General features: G+C 44.6%; 7 protein-coding genes across 7 annotated transcripts in view; 4 read left to right on the top strand and 3 right to left on the bottom strand.

Annotated features, from left to right (window-relative positions):
• Positions 1–2,602: 2,602 nt before the first annotated feature.
• LOC126567974 (transcription initiation factor TFIID subunit 5) overlaps positions 2,603–25,966 on the bottom strand; it is a 136,679-nt gene continuing 113,315 nt past the window's right edge. The window contains exons 2-5 of the mRNA XM_050224359.1: positions 4,909–5,007; positions 4,250–4,829; positions 3,839–4,175; positions 2,603–3,663 (exon numbers count right to left, since the gene is read on the bottom strand). Of these exons, the coding sequence (XP_050080316.1) occupies positions 2,688–3,663; positions 3,839–4,175; positions 4,250–4,829; positions 4,909–4,971 (1,956 nt within the window). The 5' untranslated portion in view covers positions 4,972–5,007 and the 3' untranslated portion in view covers positions 2,603–2,687. The remainder of the gene's footprint in view (positions 3,664–3,838; positions 4,176–4,249; positions 4,830–4,908; positions 5,008–25,966) is intronic.
• On the top strand, positions 5,579–8,516 carry LOC126567848 (116 kDa U5 small nuclear ribonucleoprotein component). Its single transcript, XM_050224167.1, has one exon. It carries the CDS (start codon positions 5,589–5,591, stop codon positions 8,511–8,513), a length of 2,925 nt encoding a protein of 974 aa, XP_050080124.1. The 5' UTR covers positions 5,579–5,588; the 3' UTR covers positions 8,514–8,516.
• LOC126568346 (mitochondrial uncoupling protein 2-like) lies at positions 13,158–15,535 on the top strand. The gene is made up of 3 exons (XM_050224807.1): positions 13,158–13,316; positions 14,600–14,870; positions 14,946–15,535. Exons 1-3 carry the CDS (start codon positions 13,176–13,178, stop codon positions 15,533–15,535), a joined length of 1,002 nt encoding a protein of 333 aa, XP_050080764.1. The 5' UTR covers positions 13,158–13,175.
• LOC126567977 (recQ-mediated genome instability protein 1-like) overlaps positions 16,885–25,966 on the bottom strand; it is a 269,968-nt gene continuing 260,886 nt past the window's right edge. The window contains exons 2-5 of the mRNA XM_050224363.1: positions 19,093–19,392; positions 18,920–19,022; positions 18,237–18,831; positions 16,885–17,841 (exon numbers count right to left, since the gene is read on the bottom strand). Of these exons, the coding sequence (XP_050080320.1) occupies positions 16,885–17,841; positions 18,237–18,831; positions 18,920–19,022; positions 19,093–19,381 (1,944 nt within the window). The 5' untranslated portion in view covers positions 19,382–19,392. The remainder of the gene's footprint in view (positions 17,842–18,236; positions 18,832–18,919; positions 19,023–19,092; positions 19,393–25,966) is intronic.
• On the top strand, positions 19,871–21,181 carry LOC126567537 (zinc finger protein 184-like). Its single transcript, XM_050223756.1, has 4 exons — positions 19,871–19,981; positions 20,060–20,365; positions 20,402–20,934; positions 21,037–21,181. The coding sequence occupies exons 1-4, from the start codon at positions 19,871–19,873 to the stop codon at positions 21,179–21,181; spliced, it is 1,095 nt and encodes a 364-aa protein (XP_050079713.1).
• LOC126568554 (UPF0545 protein C22orf39 homolog) lies at positions 21,724–22,304 on the top strand. Its single transcript, XM_050225052.1, has 2 exons — positions 21,724–21,827; positions 21,909–22,304. Exons 1-2 carry the CDS (start codon positions 21,747–21,749, stop codon positions 22,302–22,304), a joined length of 477 nt encoding a protein of 158 aa, XP_050081009.1. The 5' UTR covers positions 21,724–21,746.
• On the bottom strand, positions 23,940–25,246 carry LOC126567536 (zinc finger protein 664-like). The gene is made up of 3 exons (XM_050223755.1): positions 25,103–25,246; positions 24,212–25,038; positions 23,940–24,144 (listed from the first exon to the last, which is right to left on the bottom strand). Exons 1-3 carry the CDS (start codon positions 25,229–25,231, stop codon positions 23,940–23,942), a joined length of 1,161 nt encoding a protein of 386 aa, XP_050079712.1. The 5' UTR covers positions 25,232–25,246.

The raw sequence follows: 25,966 nt of genomic DNA, 5'->3' as shown, positions 1-25,966 counted from the left end.
AGGTATTTGTGAGGGGTTTTTTTTCTTCATTACAACAAGGAAATACAATTTAAAAAAAGAAAGCATTTTCCTTCAAGAAATTCTTTGCTGGAGTGGGAAATAAAGGAAATCGATTTTCATTACCCTATTTCCTGTTGTGAGTGCTCCATTTCAACATCGTTTAGTTCTCTTCCCTTTCGTTGACTCGTGTCGTTTTGTCAGACCAGCTTAGCCTGACTCACTTTCAAACGATGTGCCGTTGGAAAGTGAACAAAACAAAACGAAACGATCAAGCAAAGGCGCACCCAGCGCCTGCATTTGCTGTAGAAGCGAAATAGAGGACAAGAATCAAGAATATCGTCCGTATTCTTAGTTCCCGCATCATCAAATTCCGTGTGTGTATGTCTGTGTATCGCACCGTAGAGAGAGAGAGAGAGCGCATTAAGGAGACAACACTTAAGACAACAAACACGGAATTAAGACACGAGAATCAGAAGAAGCGGAAGAAACCTTGGTAGAAGTGTAGTACGTATCGTACGTACACTTTTGCTCTATATTTTTAGACGGAAATCTCCGTCCGCTAGGCCTTACGAGTTGTGTGTGTGTACGTTTGTACGTTACGGTCGTGCACGGCAAACGGCGACCGCATTGTCGCCCCAAAATGGTGGCAATAATCGCACACACTTTATTCCGTCACTAATTATAAACAACAATTTTTGTAGATCACATTCAAAAGGACGTCAGTGATGTTCGATCATAAACCCCACGATTCACACGAATTCCCAAAATTCCCGGCTTTGATTTGGAGTCTGCAAAAAGGTATCCGGAAAGGATCAGTCTACTAGATCTTCATGCTGATCCATATACCTCGCAGTATAAAAAATAACCCGGCGTTTTCCCTAAAACAATCCGAGCAAGCAAAACGGCAAGACAAAAACAAAAACCCAGTGTGCCAGTAAGAAAAGCCAAACAACCGGGGCCGGGGCGAGAAAGAGTCAGCGACACAAACGCGACTCCTCTAATACCAGGGAGGGGGACACGGCATACGACAAAATTTTCACAGTTTCAACAAAAATGCTATTATTATCTTTTTCCCGCACTACGCTTTCCAACGGGTAGAAGAAGGCGCTTTGCCGCGGCCCTCAGAGCAATCTCGGCACTACGAATCACACCCGAGACACTGTTCCAAATACGTGCACATAAAATGTGCGATTGCCTTTTTTCGGATTCCCATTTTTTGTGTGTTAAAACCCCTGGAAATATATCGGAAAATGGGTATCCATCAGCAGATTGAAACAGGTGAAAAGAATCGTTCTAGCCGCTAGTAGAAGTATTGGAAATTGTTCCATCCCTGAACGATAAAAGCATGCGCAACGTTTTGTACGTGTACAACAAAACAGCCAAACTCTTCCAACAGCACAACGATCAGTGCCGCGAGACAGACACACACACACGGTAGGAGTCATAAATCAATATCGCATCAGAGGGAAAAAAACGGTCCGATCGTTCGCGGACCACATGGTTTGGCAGACATTATGTAACGCAAGATCGAGGAGAAATTGAAATCTAACGCTATGTCCGAGTTGGTTGGTGCTCGGCACAGTGTCCAAATTCTGGGGACTATTCTTGAAGAACTTTTCCCTTTTGTATACTACATCCAGAACTCCAGGACCTTCAAGGGGATGGTTTTTCTTTAGAGAAAAAGGAGCTAAAATTACAACTTAGTACATCTCACTCATAATCTCCACCTCAATAATCCTCTTTTCTTACCACTATTTTGTATCCGAATGTGTCCACCACACGTACTTCCTGCCGTAGGGACTTTATTTTCCCCCTTTATATCTGCTACCACTTAATGCCTCTATTTTACTAAAACTGTACTGTATCACTGCCGGGATCTAGAAGCCCTTTGGTTTGGTGCACTTTCACGTGGATTAAGACGATCGTCACAAACTGTGCAAACTGTGCGTGTAATTCCTTCACGGTGGTTCAGCTGGGACTGAGTGCTGTTCGGGTTCGCGGGCCGGGCTAAGCAAACGCATTGGCATTAGAATATCGGAGGTCTCGCAGGCGCACACACACACGCGCATGCTGTGGGAAAAACTGGGAGAGAATAAGGTCCCGAGAGCAAATCTCTGTTCTCCATATTTGACAGATTTTTCCTCATTTTATACACACGCACACACACTCTCTCCCGCTCTCTCTCTCTCTCTCTCTCTCTCTCTCTCTCTCTTTCAAACAAATTCTTTTTCACATCGATGCAATATATAGCGAATAATTTGGAAATAAGATTAATTTTTACACCAAAAAAAGAAATACAACTTATATTTCTATTGGGCTATCTTGAGAGGGATTGTGTTGACGCGATCTTCGAATCTTCGACGAACGAGGATCATTGCTTCGCTCAATGGAGACGCATGGCCTGCTGTAACTACGTCATTCAGAAAAGCGTACTGACTGTCATTTGAATAGATCAAGCCTCCTATGGGAATTTGTTTTCACATCTGCTGCCCTTGATTTTACAGTTTGTATGTGTGTATTCATGTGAAAAAAAAGGTCAAAAATACGCTTCCCAATGTGTCATCAGTAAAAAAACGCCTCTTCGATTGACAGTTGTTTACATTTATTATAAAATTTTCTTCATACTTTCAAATGCCGTTCAAATGCGAATGTGTGTCTCCTTAGACTCTACCCTCTCCCCCTCTCTTTCATACACCCAGCTCATACATTCCAACCCCAAGCAGCAAGTTCCGGCGCGTAAAATGCAACGTCAGGAACGGTGACTGTTTGGTCGGGAACGTACGCAACAGATACGGCTCCCCATCGCGCACATCCGGATTGTGCGACACGTTCACATTCTCCCCACTAATGTCGTCCACCAGCTTGGTAAAGTCCCACAGCTTAAGAGCACAATCGAGCCCACCCGTCGACAGGATCGTTCCATCACGGCTGAAGCAAATCGAATGGATCGAAGCCGTATGTCCGGTCAGCGCAGCAATCAAATGCCCATGGGCAAGATCCCAAATCAACACACGATTATCGGCTGATCCGGAAGCAAGATACCGACCGCACATAGAAAAGGCAAGCGAATAGATTGGTGCCTTGTGTCCGGTCAGCAACCGATGATGATTGCCCACACAAACATCCCACAGCCGTACGGTACGATCACTCGAACCGGTTGCCACGTAGTTACTGTTTGGATGGAAAATGCAAACATCCACATCGGACAAATGGCCAGCAAACACACGCAACGGCTGGTACGAATCGGTGGCCCACAACCGTGCCGTCCGATCGTGCGAACAGCTCACGAAGTAGTGTCCGTGAGGGGAAAATCGAACATCCCACACCGGATACTGGTGGCCCTTGTACACGACAACGCACGTCCAGGTATGAAGCGACCACAGCCGGATCGTACAATCTTCCGAGCAGGACAGCAACATCGTTCGATCCGGTGCGAACGAAGTTCGATAGATTGGTCCACTGTGACCGAGCAACGTACGACACGTTTCCGCTTTCCGATCATCGAGCATCCGGATCAGTACGTCCTCCGCATCGCGATCAATTTCCTTCAACTGTTCGGCGCTCTTCATTTCGCGCAGTTTCATCGGCGTCATGGACCACACTTTGATGGAAGAATCGGTGAATCCAACCGACAGGAGACTGGAGTCTTCAGAGAAATCCGCACTGTAAAGAGCAAAACGATAAAGCATTAAATGTGGAAAATGCTGTCGATTTTTTACTTATTTCCATGCAAAACTGATAGCAATTTTTCGCAAAATTAGAGCTTTGTATGGAACGCCTTTTAGAAAAAACGATTTAAAAGCGGAACGGTTTGGTCCAAAAAAAAGGGTCAAATTACCATGTGACGGTGTGGTTCGCATTCAGCAGCGTGTACATACAGATCGAGGGCAGCAGTTCCGGTCCAAGATTGACCCGCTTGGTAGATTCACGCAGCGCTTTAATCTTTTCCATCTTGTCCACATCCTTCAGCTTTGGCAGTGGAATACGATCGAGCGGTGGTGCGTTTGGGTCGGATTTAGATTTCTTCGAAAAAAGTGGATCTTTTTTGGGCTTTTTCTTCTTTGGTTTGTCCGGTGCGTCCGGATCCATATCGTCGTCCTCTTCCGGCGGGGCTTGTACGAGCGTCTGTACGTCCGGTTCCTTGAGCAATCCGTAATAAACCTTGATTTTGTTATCTATTTTCATGGAAGTAACAAACATTTTAATTATTCTTACATTTTGAGAAGTTTTTCGACTCTTAGACGCTTACCTTGCCGCTTTGCTTCACCGGTCATTGCACCGCTGGTCGCGTCACACTGAGCCTTATTTCTTGCCACACCCTCGTACAGATCAAAGTACATATGCTCATTCACAATGTTCAGTATAACGGATGCTTTCTTCTCGTGCAGGTGACGCTTCAGCAGGGAAAGTGTATCGCGCGATATACGAATGGTAAACGCGTTCGATTTGAATGTGTCCGTAATGTCGTTTCCGCTCATCTCGTCCCGCTTCGTTACCATCGCCAGCTTAGCCAGCTCATCCTGATAGTAATACTCCTGCTCGGGGCCAAACTTCGTGATCAACTTTTTTGCCTGCACCTCGTGACTGTTGTACACCAGCTCGATGTACATGTGCACCAGCACCGGGTACAGTATGAGGGCGAGCTCGTGCTTGTAAATGTCCAACGATTCCTCCACGAACTTGCGCAACTCCATGTAGGAGTTTTCGTATATGTCCGGATCGCCCTCGCTTTTGTACGCTGCCAGCACACTGTTTACCTCCGCTTCGCCGGCCACATTCTCCGGGATATCGGCCAGGCCAGCTTCCTTCTTTAGCAGCTCCTCTGTGCCCTAGCAGTGGACCAACAAAACCAAAACAAAACATTTCCATCCAGGGAATACTCGGGAAGATAACACACTTTACACATACCTTCAGATTGTACTTCCGCATCACGGCCAGTACGGCCATGAGTTCGGTTTTGCTTTGCGCCATGATGCGCCTCAAGAAATCCACCGGTTTTGTACTAAATTAAATTATTCTATTGCACGAACGGCGAGAATCACCTCCTTCGCAAGCAGAAAACTAAACAAAACTTGGCGTCCTAACTGGGGTGAGCTGTCAACAGAGCTGACATTTACCGTGTGTGCTTGAAGCTGGCCTGACGCGTTTTATCCCCGAAAAACGCTTGAAACGCTTCAATGCCCAATTTATCCGTAGCGGGTATCAATTGAAAAAATGATTAAAAATCAAAGTTAAAATTTTTCTTCTTACACGAAATGATGCAAAACATATTGTTCTAGGAATTGTTCAAGTTTCAAGTGTGTGCAAATTCCCTATCAAAAGATATTAATAAATTAAAGTACAAAACTTACCCTGATGGGAGGTCATTGACAATAGGGTTAAAACGCTTCGAATGCTAAACAAATTGTGTGAAGCGTTTCTTGTAGTAGAAGCGAAAAAAAAGCAACTCGGACCGGCAACGCGCTCGCGTGTTTTTTTGTTGTGAGTGAGTGGAAATAAAATTGTACCTTTTCCTTACAATAATTGAGCATTTCTTCCAGCTTACGGCAGTGAACGTGTTGTGCTAAGGCGAAAACTAAACGTTTATAATGGATACAGCATCGTACGACGAGTTTGGCAACTATATCGGACCGGATCTGGAGAGTGATGATGATGACGACCAAAGCATCTACGGGCAGGCAGACCAGCAGGAGGACGAAGAGGAAGAGCTGATGGACGATGAGCCGGAACAGGAGGAGGAAGAAAAGCGTGCCTCAAAAGCGGTTGTTCTGCACGAGGACAAACGCTACTATCCTACCTCGCTCGAGGTGTACGGTGAGGAGGTGGAAACGATCGTACAGGAGGAGGACGCTCAACCGCTTGACAAGCCCTTGATTGAGCCGGTGAAACGGATGAAGTTTCAGCTTAAAGCACAAGAACTTCCCGAAACAACGTACAAGATGGAGTTCCTGTCGGATTTGATGGACACACCGACACTCATCCGGAATGTGGCTCTGATCGGGCATTTGCACCACGGGAAGACGACGTTTGTGGATTGTTTGGTGCGTCAAACGCACCCGCAGCTGCGCAACATGGAAGAACGTAACCTTCGCTACACGGACACGCTTTTCACCGAGCAGGAACGTGGCGTTAGCATTAAAGCAACTCCAATGACTCTTGTGCTGCAAGATGTGAAAGGAAAAAGCTTCCTGCTGAACACGTTCGACACACCCGGGCATGTAAACTTTTCCGACGAAGTGACCGCTTCGATGCGGTTGTGTGACGGTGTGGTACTGTTTGTGGATGCAGCGGAAGGTGTTATGCTGAATACGGAACGACTGCTTAAGCACGCGATCCAGGAGCGGCTATCGTTTACACTTTGCATCAACAAAATCGATCGTCTGATTCTGGAACTGAAGTTACCACCGCAGGATGCGTACTTCAAGCTGCAGCACATTGTGGACGAGATAAATGGACTGCTAATGCTGCACGGCGATTCGACCGTTAAGCCCGTCTCGCCGGTTTTGGGCAACGTGTGCTTCGCCAGCTCACTGTACGGCGTTTGTTTTACGCTGAAATCATTCGCCCGACTGTACGCGGACACGTACGATGGTGTAAATGTGGAAGAATTTGCCAAACGGCTTTGGGGCGATATGTACTTCCAGCCGAAGACACGCAAATTTACGCGCAAACCAGCACACACGTCGGCACAGAGGAGTTTTGTGGAGTTTGTGCTGGAACCGTTGTACAAACTGTTCGCTCAGGTTGTTGGGGATGTGGACACGACGCTAATTGACACGCTTGCCGAGCTACAGATACCGGTTTCGGGGGAGGAAATGAAGTGTAACATCCGGCCACTGCTTCGTACCGTTTGCAATCGTTTTGTGGGCGATTTTTGTGGCTTTGTACAGATGTGTGTGGAGCACATCCGGTCACCGTTGGAGAATGCCCAGGTAAAGGTGGACCATATCTACACGGGAGTGCGGGAGAGTGGCATCTATCAGGATATGCTGCAGTGTGACGCGAACGCCCAGCTAATGGTCCACAGCTCGAAGATGTATCCGACGGAGGATTGTACGTTTTTCCAGGTGTTGGCACGTGTTATGAGCGGAACACTGCACGCCGGACAGGAAGTGCGTGTGCTGGGAGAAAACTACACACTCCAGGATGAGGAAGACAGTCGAGTGCTGCAGGTTGGACGGCTCTGGATCTACGAAGCAAGGTACAAAATCGAACTAAATCGTGTACCGGCCGGAAATTGGGTGTTGATCGAAGGAATCGATCAATGTATCGTAAAAACGGCCACCATTACCGATGTACAGATGACCGAGGATGTGTTCATCTTCCGGCCACTTAAGTTCAACACCCAAAGCGTCATTAAAATCGCAGTTGAACCGGTAAACCCGTCCGAACTGCCCAAAATGTTGGACGGATTGCGAAAGCTTAACAAATCCTACCCGCTACTATCGACGCGTGTAGAAGAATCCGGTGAGCACGTGATTCTTGGAACCGGGGAACTCTATCTTGATTGCGTGATGCACGATCTACGCAAAATGTACTCCGAGATTGACATAAAAGTGGCCGACCCGGTGGTAGCATTCTGCGAGAGTGTCGTCGAAACGAGTTCCCTCAAATGCTTCGCTGAAACACCAAACAAGAAGAACAAAATAACAATGATAGCGGAACCGCTCGAAAAGGGACTGGCCGAAGACATCGAGAATGAAACCGTCTCGATCGGCTGGAACAAGAAAAAATTGGGTGAATTTTTCCAGGTAAACTATCAGTGGGATTTGCTGGCGGCACGATCAATCTGGGCCTTTGGACCTGACTCAACCGGACCTAACATACTCGTGGACGATACTCTACCGTTCGAGGTGGACAAAACACTGCTCGGTACGGTGAAGGATTCGATCGTACAAGGATTCCAGTGGGGAACACGTGAAGGCCCCCTATGCGAGGAACCGATACGAAATGTTAAGTTCAAAATACTTGATGCGGTTATAGCCCCAGAACCGTTGCACCGTGGTGGTGGACAGATCATTCCAACCGCCCGACGGGTGGCATACTCTGCCTTCCTAATGGCAACGCCACGCCTAATGGAACCCTATCTATTCGTCGAAGTACAAGCACCGGCCGATTGTGTTTCGTCCGTTTACACCGTGCTGGCAAGACGTCGTGGTCACGTTACACAGGACGCACCAGTACCGGGTTCGCCACTCTACATCATCAAAGCGTTCCTTCCCGCAATCGATTCGTTCGGATTTGAAACGGATCTACGTACGCACACGCAAGGACAAGCATTCTGCCTATCCGTCTTTCACCACTGGCAGATTGTTCCTGGTGATCCGCTGGACAAGAGCATCATCATTCGACCGCTGGAACCGCAACCGGCGACACACTTGGCGCGTGAGTTTATGATGAAGACGCGCCGTCGGAAGGGTCTGTCGGAGGATGTGTCGATAAACAAGTTCTTCGACGATCCTATGCTGCTCGAGCTGGCACGCCAGGATGTGCTGTTGAACTATCCAATTTAAGACGATTTTTTTTTGTACCGTAATGGCGAATTTTAATTATAATAGCGAGAAAATGAATAAATAACTGTATTGTGGTTCGAAATACAAACAAATCGAGTTGATAATATTATTGAAGCTAGGAGGAAAACTCAAAGATGGCACACATTGTGGCAGATCCACAGGTAATTTAAATAGAGGAAGCCAGAAATGACAGGCCAAGATGGTGAAGTATATCCTACATCCTACAAATTATCTTAACATCCTTGTAATTTTGCAGAAGCTGGGTGGTAGCTGGAGCGTCCTCGAAGGTGTGGTCCATTAAGCGTTGACCGCTAATCGTGTCAATTTAATCAGCATCAATTTAATCCCTTCTTCGCGTCTAGGTTAAAAAGCCGAACGATCCCATGGAGCCATGTCGCGTTATCATCTGGTCCGCTGTCTAGTCGTTTGAAAAAGGGAGCCTCAAATACTGGTGGTCTAAGGTAAAATATGGATGTCTTTTTATGGATTCTTCTTGGCTCAACGTCCGTAAGGTCACGCCGGCCTTCGAGCGGCTGCGTATAACTGGCACGAACGGGATTTGAATCCCATCCGGAGCTATCAAGGACTTGACTATCCAACTACGTGATAAGCTGAACATTTGATCAAAGGGCTTTCCTTTTCGGATTAATTTCTGTTGGTGTCCAACTATCTCTTTACTCTCCAAAATGTGTTGAAAGTAATATATCCTTTCTAGTTTTTTAACTGAGAACTGCTTGTTGGCCTGAGGGTTTTATAATTCATCAGTATACAGAGCGTAACGCGCTACCTCTGGCTGATAAATGGTTATATCCTCATTCTTATTATGACTTTAGGCCACCTTATTTAAGAGATCTCAGTACCTTGCAGTTATTCAATCGTATCCGTACAGTGGATGGTGCTTATCAACTAATTCTCCCTGCACATATTTATTTTCTACACTCAAATCTGATTTTTTTTGACACACTAACGGTCCGCAAAACTTTCTTGTCAGTCTCAAAAATCCCGAAACAGCGATACAAAAATATACATATTTGCGACAATATGCATCGATAGTGTGTATCCTGGTCATTCAGGTAATACCCAGACCCAAAAAAAAACAACTTTACCCATCATGACCAATTATACTCTGAACAAGCCTTTTTTTTGCTTAACATCTTACACACTCATGTAAACAAACAGTTTTACGTCTGCCTAATCTTGCCAAATCATTCCTTACGCAAACGGCCACCTGAAGAGCATAACGCTCAATTCGGCCAACAGGGATGGGAAGGTTCACACAATCGACGTCACTACTTTTCGCTCTCTTTATACACCACAATCAGCTCCGGACTGAACTGGCTGATATACCAGTCAAGAAAAAAACCTCACAAACACACCCCCCAAAATTTAATGATGGTTCCGAAGAGGCCAGTGCTTCTTCGGTTCAGCAATAAATTTGACCTTGGCAAAAAAATTAACACCGCACCGCCCCGAGCGACCACCGATCGTTCGATCATTCAATGACACCACGGTTCCCGGAGAATCAAGCATCCCCAACGAAACCATTGATTGATGATCACGCGCCCCCACAATGCTGGGATGTATTTCGGCTGGTGTGGCGTGATTGCTTTCAAAGTCAACTTCACCGGTTTGCTGGACATGGCCGGAAGCCGGCTGTGTGCATCTTGTTGCCTAGTCCACAAAAATTTGGAGTATCAAAACAAGCGCTGATACGCTGATTGGTCCACACAACGCGAGACACACCTTTTTCTTCGGGACACAACAACAACAATACCGCCGCTACCACACTCTGCCACTTGACGCCGGCATTATGCGTCGGCTCTACGTGATAAGGGTTCACCAGGGTTCTTCAGATCACAGCGCAAAATCGTAATCGGGAAAAAAGAAGGGGCCCGCTTTAATGGGGTCCACCATTTTGGGGTCAACACGTTGCGAGAGACGAGCATACAAAGCATGTTATCGTAGGTATGTTGTGATGGCGAAGACACTTGCCTTGATGACCGTTTGAGATTTGAATTGTGCTTTGCAAAAGATTACTGCACGTCTTGCTTGGGTTCTTACCGGGCCACGCTTTGTTTTTACGATCAATTTAACGATTTTTCGTTCGTGGAGCAGATACGAACACACAATGTGACAAGATAACATTACTTATGCCCTTGGCGGACATCTTAATTACGCTTTCCGTATGCAAAGATACCTCGTCACGTATCAAAGTCAACTTCAGCTTGGCACTAATTTCGCATTTAGCTCTGGATGTCTTTCGCAAGTTAGCGAGCTGGTTGGCGCCAATAAATTTTTCGGCAAACGAAATAAATCGTCCGATTCACCACTGTAGGTCTGTGGGATCAGATCATAACGATCGCGAATAATATTTGATCAATCGGTTAGTATGAGAGTCCAAGTTGCCTTTGACCGTCGTTCGTTGGTCGGGTTCGACATAAACACGTTTATTAGCATCCTCCATCGTAGTGTGCTGTGACGCCAAACTGCCGAAATGTGTAAATTGGTTACCAAGCGGAGAGAGCTGGTTGTCAAGAAGGGAGTCCTGATGAATCATTAATCAAACATGATTGATATCCACTTTGAACAACACCTATCACCTGGATGTTATAATAACAAATGCTCCACAATCGGATATAGCGGCACTAGCACGCAATGACTTCATTGTACTATTTCTATTGCCGTCATCTTCGTCTATGTTATCGATCCATGCATTACACTGGACCGATAGCAACAGATGACACTCGCCCTACTGATCTGTGGTACCACGTCCCACGCGTTATCCCCACCAATAACCGACCACCTTTACCATCACTCTCATCCACCAAACAAAAGAGGCCACCCAATAAAACCGAATCCGAACCGAAGAACGCGCTTCCGAGTTCATCCCCCCTCCCATACCTTCCACACACGTACCACACGATGGCCACCCGACTCAAGGAAGGCAGCGCGAGAGGTTCCGCAGCAGGGTCCCGCGCCATTGGTGGTTGTGTGTGGTGGCGTGCTTCGTGGCGTGGCCCGATCACGAGCCTATTTATATGACACCGTTACGCGGCTGGGGCTTACTGTTTCAGTTTGACCGTTCCAGTACGCACCAACTATGCGCTAGAGCTGATCAGTGACACGGTGAGACTTTTTCCGGTCCGGTGTGTTGCGTTGAAGTTTAGGGCGGTTTGACAGTTACTAAGTGTGAACTAAAGGCGTCTACTTAGGTGAAGAGCTGTTTGTATGTGTGCGCGCACGATCGAAATAGGCCCTAATTGCCAAGTGAAGTGATCTTTTAAAGCAAAAAAAAAAAACGATCAACAGAATAGTATTTTGTGACATTATTTTCGGTTAGAGGAAAAAAAAAAGACAAAGTGTCTTCAGTGTAGTGCATGTGTTTGAAATTGCGACCACCTCCAGCTCCATCAGTTTCGCCAGCTATAGTACTTCGGAGGACGATCTTGTTGTGTAAGTTTTGAGGGAGTTGAAAGCGTTCAAAAGCGTGTTTCATAAGTGTTTTTGGTGGCAGTGTAAAGCGGGGCTCCGTTTAGAAAGGAATCCGAAACCTAGAGGTTAAAAAGCGTCGTCCGAGGACATTAGTTGGTTTGGTGACGATGTACCTCTGTGTGAAAAAGTGCACATTTTTAAGGGGTTTGTGACGATATTTTAAGAAAGGAAAATAAGACTCCATCAATTATCGGAAAGGCAATAAATAGTTAGATGTCTCCATAATATGCCCGTTATCACCCAGATTGCCCTCGAAGGGCCAAAGTCTCAGATCGATGATCATAAACGGTTGCCTATCGTGTGTAAGCTTCGGCTGTAAGATAAGTGTACCACGAAGCAAGATGCGCGCGAGCACACACATCGACGAAAAGTCCTCCATAGTGAACCCGATCAAGGACGCTCGGTGTAGTGGTCGTTGAAGTGAAGTAGGACGCAAGCTCGTACTAGACTAGAGAGAATAACTTGCTAATTTTTTTTATATCCGGTTCAGTGTAAGCTCCTAAACTGGATCCGTGGTAAGATACGGTTAAGCATGGCTAATCTACAACCAATTTCAAGTGTATCAGACTCTTACCACCTTACCGTACTCGATAAGCCCCATCTGGTCTGAATGATCGATCGAATCTGCCTATCTAATTGTGTTTTCCCCTTACAATGGTCCCTTACTCGTGTGACGACAAACAGCTAGATGTTGCCGATTGGCTAGTAGTTGACTTTGTTGTTGGACGAGCCCCCGCCAGGCAACAAAGCCAAGACAGCCGGTTCTGTTTGTATGGTTTTTTTCTCTATCAGCTGACTCGCCAATGTGATGCGAATGGACGACCGCGTATTAATTGGCGATGGCCGACACACGACAGGTTTAACGCGCCCCTTCTCTCGGGCACCATATCTAGCCGTACAAAGTCTGTTGTCAAGGCTATTTTTGTTTTCATTTATCCACGGACCACAAACTTGTTGGCTGTTTTTTTTTTTGGTAGTGGTGATTGATTCCCTTGGGTGGGATGTCACAATGCCGATGGTCAGTTACGATAATCGGTCCAGCAAACACCGAAACGAAATAACCTAGTACAGCCGTGATAATAGTCTATTTTTGTCCCTTCTCTCTTTCAGGACTTATTCTGCTAAGAGTAAACATCACGACAGACAACTTTTACAAAAACAAATAAAAAAATGAGCTTTCAACGACGCACATCAGAGAAGACGACGGAGCTGACGGCATCCGTGCCGGTTAAGCTGCTCACAGCCGGATCGGCTGCCTGTTTTGCAGACTTCATAACCTTCCCGTTGGACACGGCCAAAGTGCGACTACAGGTAAGATCAGGTGCAGATCGCCCTTGAGCATAGGATTGAACGGTTACCGAGGTCGCTCAAGAATGCGCTACTTTTGCTTCCTATTTCGCGCTCCTTTCAACGAAACTGTGAGCGAGTGAGCGAATGGTTCGGATCGTTGCGGATGAATGCGTGTGTCCGAATCGAGTAAACCCTTACCCGCGCCACTACACACCGTTACCTCCGACTAGTTCCACCGATGACGGTTTTTGCGGTTCAACGAGCACACAAGCAGTGCAACCGATGCTGTCTGCTGTGGAAACCGGAGTGTGGTGGAGTCGATTATGCCGGTACAAAGTTCACCTCTCTACCAACCCGTGCGTGCGTGTGCTTGTGTCTGCTGCCTCTGTCACGCAGCCAAGTGGCCACGACCAGCATCAGTAGGAAGTAGGGCACCGTGATCGTAGGACTTTGAACTATGCGGATACGCGCTGATGCTAGAGTGTCCTTCACCTAGCCGTAAACGGGCTCTCTAACGGGTTATGCAACCCCTTTTTTTGGAATGCATTTGAATACTAAATTTGAACAGAACAGAAGACACCGGATACTGAATACTACGACCGAGCTTGGGCCTTTGTGTAATAAATAGTTAAAGAGAAAGCGAGTGGTGCGAGATCATCACACTAGCTCAAGGTGGCGCATCTCTTTTGTGTCCACTAGATTGCGTCCATAGCCCTTTGCACTCGGAACCGTTTCTAGCGCGATCGGATCGGCCAACTCTTGATGGATTCTTCTGTTATGTTGTTGTACACAAGTATATAAATGTCAGACATTGCAAGAATCGATTGCGCTATAGGGCATGCTTGTTGATCATTGGTCTCGGTGAATGCACTATTACAACGAAAGTACAGAAGACTTCTTTTCGTAAGTCACGGCATTTATTTGAATTTTTGTAACTATTTCAACGTATTCATTTTTGGATAGGCGATTGGTGATATGTTAGTAGTTCCTATCCAGTTCGGGAATTATTTCCTCTTCAACATGACCCCAATAATGGTCCACAACAATAATTCCACAAGGGTCAATCGATAATTAATTATTCACTCTCCAAGTTTCACGAGCATACCCTAAAGAATTAAAAAGGCTAATTTTTGAAATTATTGCATCTGACCGTTATTGTCACATTCTCACAACACTCGTTTGAATTGACTTCCCAACAGATGCAACAATTTTCCACTGTAATAACTTCCGATCGTACATGCGCGTGCCTTTTATAATGGAATAATTACATCTGTTTCCTTCTACCTTTTTTTCTATGCTTTTAGATTCAAGGCGAACAGCCGGTTAGAACGGTCGCCATGGCCCCAGCCCTCAACACATCTGCCTCACTCAAGCTTAATCCGATACCCGTCCCGGCAACACAGCACGTACAGTACCGTGGTCTGGTGGGTACGATCACGACCATCACCCGCCAGGAAGGCTTCCGGACACTGTACAACGGGCTGTCGGCTGGCTTACAGCGTCAGCTGTGCTTTTGTTCCATCCGCCTCGGATTGTACGATACCGTGAAAACGTTTTACGGTTCCCTGCTTAAAGGTAGCTTGTTAGCTTTAGCTAAAAAGGTGCATGATTACAGTTACTTACCGACTCTTCATCTTCTCCGATCGATAGAAAACGAAGCTGGTCTTCAAATTGGAACACGAATCTTAGCCGGTCTTACTACGGGCGGTGCTGCGGTCATGATCGCACAACCGACAGACGTTGTGAAGGTGCGGTTTCAAGCGGCCACACGCTCTTCGACCGGCCGTCGGTATGCTTCCACCCTGGAAGCGTACCGGACGATACACCGCGAGGAAGGCGTCCGCGGACTGTGGAGAGGTGCGATGCCAAACGTGGGTCGTAATGCGATCGTCAACGTGGCGGAAATCGTTTGTTACGACGTGGTAAAGGACTGTCTGCTACTGTACGCACACATGCCAAACGACATCCGGTGTCACTTTTCGGCAGCTGTTGTCGCAGGACTTGCCGCAACAATTGTTGCCTCACCGGTGGATGTGGTGAAAACGCGATACATGAACTCACCCCGTGGCCAGTACCGGGGTGCGATCGATTGTGCCATCCGGATGGGTGCGAAGGAAGGTATGGCCGCGTTTTACAAAGGCTTTGTGCCGTCGTTTGCGCGCCTCGTGTCGTGGAATGTGGTGATGTGGATCAGCTACGAGCAGCTGAAGCTGGTCATCTTTAAACGTAGCGAAAGCTGAACGTCGGTTTCAGATCTTTAAGCTCAATGGCTCAACACGCTCGCACATCCAGATTGTATCTAGAGAGAGAGAGAGAAAGAGATAGTGTGTTGACGAAGTGGTTCTTTTGTATATTTATAACTTTTTTTTTAAACAAAAACCAACATGGATAAAATTATATTTTTTAATATAACGCGGTATGACTGCGATAATGTGTGACCGAGTCAGGGCAACAGGATCAAGCGAACAACCCTTTGGGTAGTGTTTGTGTCCTGCGATTCTTGTTTTACGAATGTGATAATTACGTATGTATGTTGTGTATGTGCGTATGTGCGAAATGAACAATGTTACGTCGTGTCTTAATTGTACAAACATTAATAAACCGATCCAAACGAAGGGACAATAATGCTTACCCTTCGAAACGGGACCGTCCCTTGGGATCCTAAGTGAAATATGTAGTCTTCGAATTTATCTTAGCGTTGTTTGGGGTAGATTAAAAATATCTTCTATGAAAGAAATGGAGCAGCCACATTATCCTCTTTATTGCAGTGAGAGCTTATCATTCAGTCAAATCTGGTAAACTTGGCTAGGATTCTCAAAATACAGATCGTTAGATCGTTTTCAAAGATTTTTCTAATGATCATCTTGATGATCTAATGATGATCCTCTCGAGTGTAAAGTCAAACAGAGAGAGGGAGACTTTTCATTTATGCAGGCCTCGAGATCCTGAGAGTTAATTTTGATCTGATTTCTGATGTTAATCCTTGTCAGGCTGACAAATCTGATCAGATCGGTAAGGATAGCAGCCGCTCCGCCTATACGAAGGAGATCTGCAAACTTTCCCGTCTGATCATAAATCAACTAAATTTGTACTCATTGCTGAACTGCTTATTGGGTATCTCGCTTCTCTTGGGTCTTATGAACTTTCTTCATTATGTCCGAAAAATTACTTTCATATTTTCTTTGGCAAATCGATGGCAAATTTATTTGTTAGTTAGTCCAAAGGGGTTTGAAGTCATTGAACTGCATTCGTTTCTAAACAGACAGTCCGCAATAATGGTCATCCATTAAGGTCAAAATTCAAAAACCAAAAGTGGCGGAATCACTTAAATTTCTTTTAATCTTTTACTTGAAAAATGTTATCCTTTTAATGGGATATTTTAGTCTCGTTTTAGTATGTGAAATATCCAAACACAGTCTAAATTGTCATAACGGACGGATAGCGTCTTTCATGATAACCCAATTCACATCTGCACAAACCCATAATAAATACACCAAACCCCAAAACGGAATACACCCACACAAGTTATTCGCTTTCCGGAATGTGCTTTGCTTCCTTTTCTTTCCATTTTCCATCGTTCAACGATATGCTACAACATTTTCCTCAGCTGACTACAGTTTTCCTGGATAATCTTATCCAACAGTATGGCACCACGTTCTTCATTCATCTCGTACGTTTCCACCACAACCGGCGGTTCCCGCGAATCGGCTTGATCATCGGGCTGATATACCACCCGCCAGAAGCATTTAATATCCTGCAGCAATTCCTTAAAATCGTTTAAAATCCTTTCGAGCAGCTTCATCACACCCTCCCGATCGGTTTTGCGCATTCGCATCAACGCCCCAGCATCTTGGCGTGCCAGTTTGCTGATTACGGTATCGTGCAATCGTACCGGTAGAAATACGTTCGAATGATCCGTTAGCTCAATGCTGAGATGCCATTTCTCTTTCCGTATGCGTGGCTGTTCGGTGACACCTTCCACCTCACAGTACACGACAAAACTGGCATCGGTACGATACGCTTCGGGCAGGGCCATAATTTGCTCGATTGTCACCAGATTTGTACCGTCGATTCGGTGTTTGTAGTTCGGGGAAAGTATCTTAAATACACTCGATTCGTTGCCGAACCCATCAGCATTCTCCGCACAGTCCATGCTATCCTCGAACAGGTCGGATGTGTTGAACTGATTGAACTTTTTGCTCGTAGAAGGTTGCGGTTCGTTGGGTTCCTTTCTGACGGTGGATTTGTGCTCGTTACAGGATGGTCCAGACATGGTCGGTAATCGGGACATTAGTGAAGGTGTTTTAGGTGTTTCAGCTAACGGCTGCTCTGCTCGATACTCATCCGAGGGCCGAGGTTTCTTTGCTTTTGGTGGATTTATTTCCTCCTGATGCTCTTCGTACGCCCGTAGCTCGTTTCTTATTTCATCCTCCAGATCGTTCATCATATCGATATCATCCTCAAACAGTCCATCATCAAATGTCGGTTTTGTACGCGCCGGAACCGTCCCACCCGGGGAAGATTGGGAATGTTTAGTTGACGATACCTGTTGAGAACGCCATGAAAGGAGATTAACTAACATAAATGACATGCGAGAAATGTATAGCCATTCTAAGTCACCGCGCAATAAATAAGTTCGGCACGAAACTATCGACCTAAATACACTCCGGTTTTTATACGTCGGAATCGGCGTGGATTAGCTTAGAAAATTTAGCACACACTTAGAAACTCCTCCAGATGTATTCAGGAAAAAAGGCTACTTTTGTCCGTCCCAAGTAATTCTTAACGTCTTTACTCTACGCATTGCATTGAAATGAATATCCACCGGTAGGAACTAGTCCTGGTTATTCCAGGAAAAAGCCAAACATCCGATCAAAGTAATTTGATCGGTTCACCAACGGCGCATCTCGTATCCGCTTTTTTCCCCTTTAGCAACAATACCTGATGGTGCATAATTTCCGGCTCGCTTCGAACATCCGCCAGCTGTACAAGATCATCCATATCGTCGTCCTCCATCAGTGTGCTAACGGTCGGTACCTGATCGGGCTTGGGTTGCGTCGCCTCAATCACATCCAAATCGATCCCCATCAGCAAAGAATCATCATCTACCTCGTCCTCCACTATGGTGGGTGATTTTCGTTGAATTCCTTTCCTTGCTGAAGGAGGACCAGCCACCAGTGTTCCATTGCGTCCCATCGGAATGGATTGAATTGCATTGTGATTTGGACGGTTTCTTGCTTCCGACACTTCCGTCTCTTCGTAATCCAGCTTCGGATTGGGGTTAGCCGGTTTGTTCAACACACGCAGCAGCACATTTTCGTAAGCATTTGTTATCAGCAGCACATCAACCTCACCACCGAGCACACGGACGTTTCGTGGCTCTAGGAAGATTACTTTGTTAACGCAGCGCATCGGTCCGGTTAGGAGCAGTTTAACACCGGGTGTTAGCTTTGTGTTCAGGCAACCGATCGGGCTGTGTTCCATCGCTAGCACCGTTTGCTTTCCGTCCGTCAGTTCGAGTTTTAGCATTCTTCGTCTTTAAAGGTGGGAGTGGACAACAATACAGTGGAAAGTATAGTGAATTTAAAATGCAAAATGACTGAACAATTCGGGTGTGGACATACTTTTTTACGTTTGGTGCCTGATTTTTTCTCCTTTGTACCTCATCTTCTGCCTCGTCCAGCTTTTTATCGTACAAATCTCGCCACTGATCGTACGCTGGTTCAGCTAGAAATAAATAAAATTCGATTAGGATTCGCTTTTTGAATGGCAAGCGAGTCGTCTAAGTCCCACTCACAAATATCAATCAGATACTGCATCTGAACGGGGAAAGATCCATTCATCGTGTGCTGTTCCAACTTCATGTCCATCCCGGGCGGTAGCACCGCCAGCCCGATCTCATTCAAATCGGCCAACAACCACTGGCTGAACGCAAACTGGAACAAACCTTCGTTGGAAATTTTCGGATTTTCCTGCATACAAAACGACACACACTCGGACAGCCACTTGTCGATCACCTTTATGTTGTACTCGCGAACCATTCGCAGCTTTACCATCTGGGCACGATTGTTTTCGTTCTGTATCATGTTGGGAATGGCTGTATGGTACACTTAACTAAAACAGGGCTTCTTTTTGTACGGTAAAATGCAATTAAATGCATACAAAACAACGGAAAATTGCACAATTAATGCGAACCGTTTCAGTTTGCTCTGCTTTCGACCGATTTGTTTACATGTTACTCGCAACTGTCAATCGGAAAAGTGCGCGCCAAAAACCGGTGTTATTTATTTTGGTATTTTTACTTATTTGAATGGATTTTTTGATAGTTGAAGTAAAAGTATTTTTTAGAAGCTGAATATTTTTCCAAATGTGAGAAAAATAGCATAACAATAAATAAATAATTATTGTTATCAAGATAAAACTCCAATGTGATCCATGTACTCCCTTCTTCTGTATCCCAAACTGTCAACCGGGCGCTTGAACCAAACATTCTTGTGTATGTAAACAAATCTCTCTCCATCGCTGTTGGCTGGTGCGAACTTTCTTGCAAAATTCGTGTATTTTTGCACACGAAAATGACGAATTATACTCTGTGCCGATTATGTTTAGCAGAAGATGTAACGTTTTACGAGCTAAAGAAAGGTGATCGGCTATTAGACACAATATACCATCTCACATCGCTGGAGGTAAGCGCCGATCGGGAATGATCCTAAAAGCTGTCGAAGGAACAGTATACTTCTCATATGATTCCTTCTACTTTGTAGCCATTGCCAGCAGCTATCGAAACTATTGTGCTGTGTGAAGAGTGTCACGGTTCAGTTACACGGTACGGTCACTTTCGTGACTCATGTGTATTAAACGATATGATATTTCGTGAACGATTGGAGTACGGCAGTTCTATAGAAACGGTATGCATTGAGGAAAGCTTTATCGAGGCTGTCAAGGTGATGCCAAAAGAGGTGGATGAAGACCAAATGCTCAACCTAACCGATGAAGAACAACCACTGCTAGAAAAGGAGCTATTGGAAGAACAGGCGAACCCATTATCGGAGAATTCTGAGAAGAAAGAGGTGGTAACGGTTAAAAAACACCCGTCGGAGGTTAAGCAACACAACAGACAAACGAGATCACAGACTAAAAAAGCACAAACGGTTAGAAAACCGACTAAAAAAGGGAACAAAACAGAGGAGGAAAATGGTGCGGAAACTAAGCGGAAGCGTAAGTGTGACCTCGAAACATCCAACCGTTATCTACCGTGCGTACGGTGCGGTAAGATGATACGGCGGAGCAATATGCGGAAGCATATGGAAACGCACGAGGAAACACCCAAACTACCGCAGCTGTCCTGTACGCACTGTGGCAAGAAGTATCGGGATGCGGGCCTGCTAAAGGTGCACATTAATAGTCACCATACGTTCGAGCGAAAGTATGCGTGTGACCAGTGTGACAAGGTGTACTTCCGGCCGAATTCCTTGCGGGAACACTTTTACGCGAAACATTCCGACGTGAAGCGGTACGAGTGTAATGTGTGTGGGTTAAAGTTTAGCAACTATTCGAAGAAAACGTATCACTACATTATGACGCATACGGTGGCGAAACCCTACTCCTGCCAGTTCTGCGATAAAGCTTTCAAACTTAGGTATGTGGAGTCTAGTTTTTTTTTTATATTATGTTCAAACTAGGAATGGTATGAAATAATATCGTTTTCTTTTTCTCTATTTTTGATTGTATCCAAATATAGAAGCGACTTTACGCTGCACGTTCGAACGCACACGGGAGAAAAACCGTTTTCCTGTGATATTTGCGGGAAAAGGTTCAACAAAAGCTACAACGTGGTAATACACAAAAAATCTCATAAGAATAATGCGCATGTCGTTGGAAACTAAATAAAAAATGTTATTAACCCGGCTTACTTGAATTTACTTGGTACGCCTTAGAGTCGTTATACTGAAATAATTTTTTTTAATCCCCGCTTTATTTCTAGTAGACTCGTAGTAATGCTTTGAGAAATAGTTTTAGGAACTTTAGTTGGATTTCCTGGTTAGAAAACCACAGCTACCGAGGAGGTCTTCTAGCAGTTGGGAATCAGATAAACGAAGTCTGCAGCCCCCGGGAAATTTCGAACTGTTGAAATCGATTAGACACTGTTAAAATATCTCATATTTCGATTTCAGCTTGTTCTTCGTTTCCTCGCATAAGTAGCTTGTGTCAGGATTGGTCATCAGAATATCAAAAAAGGATTTCGGGATTCTTAACTAGAAAGTAACACAATTGGTATATAAATTCCAAAATCATTGTGCAACTAAATAGGGTGGTTCTATTTTTTGCACGCACTGTATAAACAGAAGGCTAGTGTGAATGAATGAAGCCCATCAAGGTTGCTCCCTGCTGTCAAATGCACATAAACAAAATTACTTCGCACGTTACAAATTTACAACAAAACTTACTACTATGTCTTCAGTATATGAAGCGGCCACTATCATTAAACCAAAAACACCCGAGGAAGAGCAAGTATTAAAGAACCTTTGGTCGGTAAGTTCACATCCCTTCGCGGGTTAGAATTTTACACCTAAATACCGTTTGTGTTTTTGCTCTTCCTCCGGTTCCGTACAGATCCGGCCGTGTTACTTATATAATGAAGAGTACGACGATTGTACCAGCATCAAGGCCCGGTTTCATCAGTACTTCATACACGGTGAATCGATCGACTGCAATCAGTGGAAGCGTGATTTCGATAATTGCGTTCGGTTCGAGAAGAGCCCCACGGATACGAAAAGTGCACTGGAGCTAATACAAAGTGAACAGAACCGGCGCGAAGAACGGATGCGTGCCCACTACAGCAACAACGTGTGGACGAAGCGAAAGTCTCCGCCGGAAGATTGGTCTAAACCACTGCCAGAAAACATGCAAAAGGAGTACGAAACTACGTTTCTAGCGTCGAAAGCCAAAGAGCTAAAGGAAGGCATTCAAACACCCGAAGCGGAAAGTTCGTCCTGTGCAATAATGTGATCGGGTAAAGTCATCAAGTCAGCATTTTTGTTAACCCTGTCCTGGGGAACTAGAAAAAGTTCATATTCCTGGCAACTGGGCCAGAAGTAACGTTGGATGCTTATAACTTTTTTATGCGTTATCCAATATCAATGCAATATGCTCATGAAAGTTAAGTTAATTCTGCTTCTTCCTATTAATTTAAATTTGCTTCCTCAATCCTAAGTAGTTTTTAAGCTACGGATATTCACAGTTGACATATTTTTTTTCATTAAAACATATTTTTTAAATGCTTTCACAAAAAATTTACAACGTAATGTTTCCAACAGTAGAACTATGAATTATAAACCTCCGATATATTATCATTTTTTTCAGAGTTTTACTACGAAAAAATAAAAAGTCAAAGGTGTTTCTATTTGAACAGAAACCGTTACGGAAGACCTCGCTCTTTATAGCCAGAAAAACATGAAATCACACGTATATAAAATCGTACATACATACTTTCCAAATTTACTGTCCATAAAATCAATATAACTCATTGATTTGAACAGCCTAAACACAATTATAATGCATAAAAAACGTTAACGGCTCTTCAGTAACGGTTTTTACTCAGACAAAACACACCTGAAACATCATATTTATTGTTAATTTAATTCTGAATTTTGTTTTTGGAAATGTTTCAGTTTTATAAAAAAAAACATGTCATCTTTGAATATTTATAACTTGAAAACGACTTTGAGTAGAGGTATGTGGATCAATGAAAAGAAGAAAAAATAATTTAATTTTCATTAGAATATAGCACAACCACTAAGTTTCGTACAAAAAAAATTAAGCCTCCAAAGTTGCTGGCTACCCGAGTAGCTCGGTTCTTCGGAATAGGGGCATAGGGAAGAATAACTCTGCAACACTGTAATTTCTCACTCACTCGTGTTTTTGTACGTTTGGGAGTGAAAAAATATATAATTGTATTTCATTTTAAATGACAAAGAGATAATGTTCGTTTCTGGATAAAATAATAACTTAGCATAACAGGTTGGCTGATAAGTCCCCGGTCTAACAAAGAAAAACACATTTTTTTGTCAAAATTCGTTTTTATTATTCAACATAGTTCCCTTCACGAGCGATACAACGATTATAACGATCTTCCAATTTTTTGATACCATTTTGGTAGTACTCCTTCGGTTTTGCCTCAAAATAGGCCTCAGTTTCGGCGACCACCTCTTCATTGCAGCCAAATTTTTTTCCCTGCGAGCATCCTTTTGAGGTCTGAGAACAAGAAAAAGTCGCTGGGGGCCAGATCTGGAGAATACGGTGGGTAGGGAAGCAATTCGAAGCCCAATTCATGAATTTTTGCCATCGTTCTCAATGACTTGTGGCACGGTGCGTTGTCTTGGTGGAACAACACTTTTTTCTTCTTCGTTCTTTTTTCGTTCGTCAAGCAACCAAAAGTTGCTTGACAAAAGACGCTCTGTCTCACAAACTAATTGACATACAGACGTCAAATTTTGACACGAATCATTTGAAGGCTGGTGCTATATAAAAATAATATGCATTTAATACTAGCGGCGCATTCTATGTGACAGACCGGGGACTTATCAGCCAACCTGTTACGTTTACGTGTTTGGATAAATATCGTGCACACTTACGGCTTACTTCCTATTCTGTATTGTTCGCTTTTACCACCGTTTGGGGTATGAGTGTTTCATCCGACGGACTCGTACCTTGCTCTACCGGTAAGAGATTGCGGTGCGATTTCTTGTGTATTACCACATTGTAGCTCTTGTTGAACGCTTTCCCGCAGATGTCACACTTGAAAGGCTTTTCACCGGTGTGTTTCCGGATGTGTAGCGTGAGATCACACCTGAAGAGTAGGGCAAACAAATGGGTTTAAAATTAAATAAATCATACAAAGACGCCTGCAAACTTACTTAAACTTAAACGCCCAATCACAATAGGTACAGGCAAACGGTTTGGCCGTCGTGTGCTCCTTCTTGAAGTGATGCCACCGTTGGGCCCAGCTGGTAAACGCTCGCCCACAATCCGAACACTCGTACCGCTTATCGGCACTATGCTTCGTCAGCTTGTGGTCCTTCAGCGAGGCCGGCCGCAGATAAACCTTCCCACAGACATCACACGGATACTTCTTCTCAAGCGTGTGGTTACTGTTGATGTGCATCTGCATACGGCGTGGATCCTTAAACGCTTTCCCACAGTACGAGCAGAACACCTGCGGCCGATCCGGATCGTGCGTAAGCTGGTGCTGATTGATATTATTCCGTGCGATCATTTTACCGCACTGAGCGCAAGGCAGCTTGTTGTTCGCTTTGTCAGCATCATCCGCTTTCTTGCGGGACCGTTTTTTGCACACGCTTTTCTTCCTTTTGGGCAATGATTCACTGTCGGAACCGTTCTCCTCCTGCAGTATTTCCACTTGCAGCGGTTCATACGTATCACAATCATCATTGTTTTCCTCGATCGTTTCTATCATAAACTCGTGCAAAAACAGTTCCTCCTCATCGGAATGATTGCCCTTCTTCTCCCTTTTCTCACCCTTTTCCCCATCCAACACGACCGTGTCCGCCGGCAGGAAAGTTGTCTCTGTCTTCTCCTCCTCCTCGGTAGCCGCACTGCGGGAGAATTTCCGTCGGAAAATTGCATCATTTACCAGGCAACGTTCGCGGAAGTCGAAACACTTCAGCAGCAACTCTTTACATTCTACACACAAGTAATACTGTGCTCTTTCGTCAACGAAAACCTACAAATAAAGTTACATTAGATTGCAGCGCAACTTCAGCTCACTTTCCCCCGTTCGTACGAACATCGATGGCGATTGTTTCGCGGATCATGTCCACCGTCTTTCTATCGTCCGCCAGCGGTAACAGATAGGACTGGCCATTTTCTAACTCTTCCTGCAAGCAAAGTCGACAAATTCTTTCCACACTGCACATTAGTTCGATGGGATACTTTTCAGATTAGTCAGCTTTACTGTTTGTGTGTACAAATGTATTGTTTACATTCTTGCAAAGGAAAAGTTTGACAGGCAAAGAATGTTTGCCCAAACGACAAAAAAACGCTTAAAACGCTTCACAATCGCATACTGGACTTCATATAATGCAAAGAAAATACGTCGACTAATTTTACGACAAATTTACTAGTTTGTAGTGCTAATGATCGAGTTGGAATCGAAAAAAAAACTATTTTATTATTAAGTATGACGACACGTCAAAGTAAAAACTAAATGAGAGGAAACCATCGAGACAGTTTATTTTTCCTATCTCTACCTACCTCACATCTCTCTCGCTCTTCTTGGCTTAAAGACCTACTGGGTTATCGCCTAGACTAGACTTGCCGATACGACGGATTTGGATATTTTGGATTTGAACTGCAGTCCAGCCGTTTGAAGACCGGCGCCGCCGTTTTCCTTATCGTGTTCATACGCATGAATGACGCTTTGAATTTGAAGTTTGCCATTTAAAAAAACGAGTTTTTGTGCGTTTTTTATATTTTCGTAGAGTAAATTTGAGAATTATTACTTTTATAAAAAAATATTTTAGTTGATTATATGATGAAAAGTTTAATTGTTTAGTATTTTTCGCACCGTTTGACGGCAAACATGTCCTAGCTTGCACCTGGCACACATCACCGAAATGTCATAACAGTAAGCATTGCCGCTTCATTTTAAC

The sequence above is a fragment of the Anopheles maculipalpis genome, chromosome 2RL (genome assembly GCF_943734695.1).
Source record: "Anopheles maculipalpis chromosome 2RL, idAnoMacuDA_375_x, whole genome shotgun sequence".
In the NCBI taxonomy this organism is placed as follows: domain Eukaryota; kingdom Metazoa; phylum Arthropoda; class Insecta; order Diptera; family Culicidae; genus Anopheles; species Anopheles maculipalpis.
The sequence above is the reverse complement of the archived record's forward strand: the minus strand, read 5'-3'. Positions and strand labels throughout refer to the sequence as shown.